This window comes from Echinops telfairi, unplaced genomic scaffold, assembly GCF_000313985.2.
Source record: "Echinops telfairi isolate 266 unplaced genomic scaffold, ASM31398v2 ScPeMD7_8;HRSCAF=38, whole genome shotgun sequence".
NCBI lineage: Eukaryota > Metazoa > Chordata > Mammalia > Afrosoricida > Tenrecidae > Echinops > Echinops telfairi.
In genome coordinates, this window is record NW_022103905.1 from 1,206,591 (window position 1) to 1,213,837 (window position 7,247).

The 7,247-nt window shown below is 35.8% G+C and overlaps 1 protein-coding gene across 1 annotated transcript in view; it reads right to left on the minus strand.

The window, feature by feature from the left end:
* UBR1 (ubiquitin protein ligase E3 component n-recognin 1) overlaps positions 1–7,247 on the minus strand; it is a 154,738-nt gene that overhangs the window by 39,765 nt on the left and 107,726 nt on the right. Inside the window, exons 30-31 of the mRNA XM_004709383.2 lie at positions 4,142–4,347; positions 2,821–2,914 (exon numbers count right to left, since the gene is read on the minus strand). Coding sequence (XP_004709440.1) covers positions 2,821–2,914; positions 4,142–4,347 — 300 coding nt within the window. The remainder of the gene's footprint in view (positions 1–2,820; positions 2,915–4,141; positions 4,348–7,247) is intronic.

Sequence of the window (7,247 nt, forward strand, 5' to 3'; positions counted from 1 at the left end):
GTGGAGAGGAAATGTTTTGAGAATGATGAGGGCAATGAATGTACAAATGTGCTTTACACAATTGATGTATATATGGATTGTAATAAGTTGTATGAGCCCCTAATAAAAGGATTAAAAAAAAAAAAGAGGAGCTGATACCAAGGGCTCAAGTAAAAGAAAATACTTTTGGAAATATTGATCGCAACATATGTACAAGTGTGCTTGATACTACTGAATGATGGATAGTTATAAGATTTGTAAGAGTCCCCCAATAAAATGATTAAAACAAAACAAAACAAAAATGCAAACGGGGAATAGGGAAAAAGCTACTGTATACAAACATTCCTAGAGTGAGGACCAGGTAGTATGGCAGGGGCCAGACAATCCACGGATACATATGGTAGCCAACTAAAAAGGAGGTGGGGAAAAAAAAGAAATGAGTAGTGGGGGCACAGGGCACTAACCTACCCAAGGGAAGGGTATTGTTTATATCTCCAAAGGGAAAGAGGGACCAGAGTTCAACCTAGTGCTTGAAGATGTGTATGCAACATGCCAGCATGGAGTACAGAACCAGTGGAGAGGTCTGAGAGGCCGGCCCCAAACCCAACTATTTCAGAGGACAGCACTGAATCTGCAGCTCTGGGAGACGGACATGTCTGATCAGAGCACACAGGAGCAAATGAAGAGGGAGGAAGAGAGAGTGGAGCATATCCTGGCCCACCAACCCTTGAGGATGAAATTCCCATCAGAGCAGCCAATCCACAGAGAAGACCACATGGCCGGCCCCACTATGAGACATGACATCCCTCACTGACCCATAGCCCTACAGGGACAACAGTGGAGACACAGTATGGGAATTTTGCCAGATCTGATCCCATCACACTGAGGCAAAACACTAAGGGTGTACAACAGAACAGCAAGGCAAACAGAACAATAAAGTCCCCAGGGAATACCAAAATTAAACTTTGGGGCCAGGACTTGGCACCCCAACAGACTCGACTGGACAATACTCCTAAAGGCCAACAAACAGTCCTTGAACTAACAAAAAAACAAACCAAAAACAAACAAAAAGGTTCATGGAAGAATAAAATAAAAGATAATGGAATTTTTCCACCAACGGTTTGAAGCTCTCTAATATATCAAGCAGATACAAATTTTAAATAATTTTATTGGATCAAAGTTTTATATTGTGGAGACACAATATAAACATTATTTCCCATGACCCAAGCTGAAGTAATGAAGGCTATAAGAAAAGGATGTACGAGGTGCCAAAGGGATCAGTTATCTGGCGTCAAAGTACCAAAAATCGTATTATTGTGTGCTCACCTCCATGATACAATCGCTGAAGAAAAATGGGTGCATAAGCAAATGTGGTGAAGAAAGCTGATGGTGGCTGGCTATCAAAAGATATAGTGTCTGCGGTCTTAAAGGCCATCTAGCTCAGAAGCAACAAAGCCCACATTGAAGAAGCACACCAGCCTGTGCGATCACCAGGTGTTGAAGGGATCAGGTATGAGGCATCATCAGAACAACAAAGCTTACCATAGTGAATGATGGGGGGAGTGCGGAGTGGAGACCCAAAGTCCATTTGTGGGCCACTGGAGATCCCCTTGTAGAGGGGTCTCGGGGAGGAGACGAGCCAGTCAGGGTGTGATGTAGCAACGATGCAAAATACAATTTTCCTCTAGTTCCTAAATACTTCCTCCCTCCCCCACCTCCCCAACTATCATGATCCGAATTCTACCTTGCAAGTCTGGCTAGACCAGAGGATGTACACTGGTACAGATAAGAACTGGAAACACAGGGAATCCAGGGCAGATGATCCCTTCAGGACCAGTGGTGTGAGTGGTGATACTGGGAGGGTAGAGAGAGAGTGGGTTGGAAAGAGGGAACCGATTACAAAGAATCTATATGTGGCCTCCTCCCTGGGGGACGGACAACAGAAAAGTGAGTGACGGGAGACGTCGGATAGGGCAACATATGACAAATTAATAATTTATAAATTATCAAGGGCTCATGAGGGAGGGGGGAGCGGGGAGGGAGGGGGAAAAATGAGGACCTGATTCCAAGGGCTTAAGTGGAGAGCAAATGTTTTGAGAATGACGAGGGCAATGAATATACAAATGTGCTTTACACAATTGATGCATGTATGGATTGTGATAAGAGTCGTATGAGCCCCTAATAAAACGATTTAAAAAAAAAAGCAAAGGATGTATTTTAATCTACTGCTAAAAGGTTAAAACATTATATTAGTGATATCTTAAGAATTTTTATCTCTTCCAGAAGTAGAATTTAATTTCTTGGTCTATTCTATCTCAAAGGTATGATTTGAGAAGAGCCCAATTTTTAAAAAGATTACTGCCTAACAACAACAACAACAACAACAAAAAGATTACTAATTATATATGAGCAACAACATGTTTGTAAAGGCAAGGGCATGGGATAGTAAAAATGTAATGTTAATAACTTTATACACTAACTGCTAAGGCTGATAGCAAAGTGTGTCATGCAACCATAAGCCAAATGTCACTGATTCCACTCGTTGACAACCCTACATGTGTCAGAATACAGGTGTGCCCCATAGGGTTTCTGATGGTCAGTGTCTGGGAAGTAGACAGTCTTCCTTCCGAGGTTCCTCTGATGGTCAAACCTCCAACCTCTCAGTTGTGTTGGTAGCCAAACAAATTAACCACTAGCACCACCCATGGATTTCCTATCATGCAAACAGGATTATGAATTAAAACCTCTTCAATGATATAAATAAGAAAAGTCTTTTTGTGGCCTTTATTGGACTTCAATGTTCCTAGTTTGTGTAAGCAATACGTCATATGGGCAACTTACTTCTGCCAGCACACTGCATGCATTACATGACCACAACTTCCTGTGTATGTCCCATAAGCCAGGTCTGGATCCATGAAAAGTGGGTCTTGGGTTTCTGGTAAAGAAAGACAAAAATTTACACAAGTATATAAAGAAAAAAAAAAGCTAACTGGGCTAAACATTCTTAGGCATGCCAAAGAAAAGTATCACAATATTATGATAGAAGAATATTTATTCATAATAGTAAGGTAAAAGAGGAAAATCTAAAACTAGACTTAAAGATATGATTTTAAAATTAGTATTAATTAATGACAACTTTTATCTTAGATTAAGATTCCTATTTTGAATAATAGGTTTTAACTATATTATCTTGTTTGTTGAAGTGATTTTTAAAATTCAACCCCAATTTATTCCTGTAATTTTAAGAGTATTTTAACTGGATGATAATTTTTAGGAAAATAATCTAGTGGATAAGAGCAGACTATGGGATTGAAATTCTGGATTCAACAAATAGAGCCTGTAGCCTTGGGCTCACTTTTTGTCCCTCAGTTCCATCATCTGTAAAACGGAGTCAAAATGGAGCCCATAGGTTTGTTGTGAGGATGAAGTGAGTAAGTAAGCATAAAACACTTAGTATCTGGCACATCATTAAGCATTCAATAAATGCTCATTTTTTTCTCTCCATTGTTGTTACTTCAAGTACATTTAACAAATAAAGCAGCTAATGCAAGATGTGATATAAGAAGTACAAGCCAAAGAAGTACTTAATATGATTCTTAATTCTGAACAAATAATCAGATTGATCCACAGTGTGAAACATTTATATAAGATAACTGGCCTGCATTTCTTTAAAAAAATTATTATGAAAAATAAACCAAAAAGGCAAAAGATTATTCTAGGAAAACATGACATGAAACAGATATACTAACCAAGCGCAATCTATGAAACCTATTTGGATACTGAATGCAGGCAATAAATGTAATAGTGGTACAGATATAGACTAGCTTATCCTTATTTTTAAAAAACAAATATATATATATTTAGAGATTGGGATGTCATGATGCCTACAATCGATTTTTAAATGGTTCCATAAAATAAAAAGTAGATAATATCTAAAAAGAGACACAGAACAATGTGGCCAAGTGATTTAAAAAAATGAAAAAATTAAAACAAAGCAGTTAACATGGATGTAAAAATCTTTAACTTTCCTTTACATACGGTTAAATTGTGATCTAACTAAATATGTCCTCACTTCCCAACTTTTTTCAATGAAGATATTTTTTCTAATTGAATCAGTATAGAAATAAAAGCTCAAAAGGAATATTTATTAAATAATACATACCCCCTGAGAGTTCTATGGGTTTTCCCCTGTGTTGGGTTAAGGCGGTGGATTTCTGGACACAGGCCGATAATACCATGGCATTATTTTCTATTTTCACCTCCTGTTCTTCTTGGCAGAGGATGCATGTCAGCACCTCCTTTTCAGTAACAGATGGACCCCGTTTGGGACCCAAAGCAATTCTAGAGTAGTCACTGACTGCTGGGGTGCTACCAAAAGAAACGACCAGAAATGAGGACACATGCTTTGGCCACTTGTTTATATTTTTGGTAGATTTTAAATAACAGTAGGGTAAGAACTTTAAAAATTAAAATGAAAAATTATATTTAACAAAATTCACTTAAAATCTTATTCCCAACCTTTCTAGCTTTTATCAACTAACTACTTATTAGGAAACATATTAGGTGCAAAATAAGTAGGCTACAAAACAGAATGTACATTGTACTTATTTAATTTACTGTACCAAGAAACTGGGTTGTTCGTTTTTTATGAATATAAAAATAATACATGCTTAGTGAAGAAATTTTAGAAAATGTAGAAAAGGAAAAAGAATATAAAAATCATCGTATACCCACAACCACTACTAAATCCTGTTCTATACTTTTGTCCAGTTGACTTTCTATGTATACCATATTTTCTTTTTACCTTAGTAAGATTACATTGCATATACAGATTTGCAACGTTTTTATTCACTGTATCTTAGCTACTTTCTCAGGTCATTCAAATTTCTTCAGGAACATTATTTTTAAATAGCTGCACAGTACTCTGCTGTATGTGCCATAATACTTTGATCCATTCCTCATATTCTGGATTTAGTTTCTATTCTATTTTTGGCACCTATTAAAACTAAATACCTTATATATTAGTCACAACAATTGCTAGGATATACTCAATTATGATATTAGTAATACAATAAGGGCAAATATTTCTATAAACTCATTTAATCCTCACAACAATCTTATGAGGTTGGTACTTTCATTACCTTCATTTGCAATAGAAGAAACTGAAGTTCAGAGATGGCAAAAAGACTTATGCAATGATTTACAACTGGCAGTGCTGATTTAACTAAGATTTAGCTTCAAAAGCCACACTCTAAAGTAACTGAGCAAGATCCCCTGAAATATTGTAGATCAATTAATTGGAAATAACTTAAAAGTTCACCAATATAAGCCAACTTACACAGTAAGGAATCTAGTACAGTTTTAAAAGGGTGGGTCTCAAGCAGGTTCCACTTCCTCCTACAAGGCATCTAGCAACATGTCTACTTTTCTGGCTGTCGCAACAAGTACAGGCTACTGCTGGATTTTAGAGAGTATTAGGGATGGTAAAAGTCCTACATTTCATGAGAAAGTCTGAATGAAAAACAACTATACTCCTCAAATAACAAAAGAGCCCATACTAAGAAAACAACAAGTTAGTTTTACATTAAGAATATATATATATATTTTAAAGAATAAATAAATATATATTTATATAGAAACATACACACACACACACACATATATATAAATATAAACCAATGGTCTCTCTCCATCTGAAACAAAGATAAGTGAAGAAAACAAAAGATACATGGAAACAAATTTCTAAAGGACTAATGTACCACATGAAAACCAGTCTCCTTGACCCTGAGACCAGAAGAACTAGATGGTGGCCAGCTATCACTACCAATTGCTCTGAGAGAGATCATAATAGGTGGTCTTGGATAGAGTGGGGGGAAATGTAGAACAAAACTCAAGTTCTGAGAAGACATATAAAACAATTATGTATGTATTGAGATAACTCTGTATTATATATGTATTCAGATTAATTCTGAAGAAGGGCAAGAAGGTTCAGAATTTGGGCTAGTGTTCAAAGGAAACATCAGATTTATTGCTAACATTTTGATTTTTAAAAAGAAAATGAACTAATGTAATTTTAACTTTTAAAATGTGATTAAAATACAAATATTGGAGGAAAATATAAGACATTGTGAATTTGGAATATGAATAGCATTCATAAATAAGAGTAAAAAAGTAAAAACTATAGAATTATGTCCACTAAGCCTGTCTTCATCAGTAACAAAAGTATTTCTGCTTTCTAAATCCCCATATTAAAAACGATAAAGTAGGGAAATATGTAACAAACTTTAGTATCCATAATTCAAGGACTTTTCTAAATCAGACAAAAGTGAAGCATCCAATAAGATATTAAGAAACAATTTCAGAAGACAAACTATCAAAGGTCAATGCACAAGCATCTGAGAAAATGTTCACCTTAACTACTAATCAGGGAAAGTAGGTCAGATGGTACAAAAGTTTAAATCTGTTAATATAAAATATTTTCATGTACCAACTATCAAGTATGGGTAAGAATGGGGAAAAGAGGCACTGTCATACACTGTTGACAGAAATTGGTAGGACCATTTTGAAGTTCAATGTGACAGTAGGGAATAAATCTAAAAATATTTATGAACCAGACTTTTTAGTTATTGGACTGCACTTTTGAGAATGTTTGCACAAGGACACAAGGAGGCACAAAGATGTTCACTGACAAAGACAGGGAAAACTGGAAACAAAGTAAATATTCAAACCAGAAAAGCTACTGCATATCCGTAGCATGGAGTCTTCTCCAGCAGTAATGATAATAATGCAAAATCTGTATTATTCCCCCGTACGGACAACAGACATAAAAGAAAAAAAAAGTCCTCAACAACCACTAAAATCCTCAGTGAGTCTCATTTTTTTACATGCATGTGTTTCAAAATGCATAAAAAGGTTTAGAACAATACACACCAACAATGGTTAGCTAGGGAATGTAGAGGATGTTCAAAGAGCATTTTCTGCATTATTTGAATTGTTTTAAGTGAGAATTAATGAAATTACTTGTGGAATCTGTCAATAAAAATAATGAAAACATTAAGGCAATTAGTTTACTGAGTACACCGAGACTCAGTTTGATAAATATACATAATCTTTTGCTACTTTCTAAATATTATGTTGTTAATATGTAAAAATTCCCCCTAATAAAATGTTTTTTAAAAATATGTAAAAATTCCGGGGGGACATGGGAGAGGGGGAGATGGGGGGAAGGGAACAGGTGTTAATAAACCCAGGGACAAGGGAACAACAAG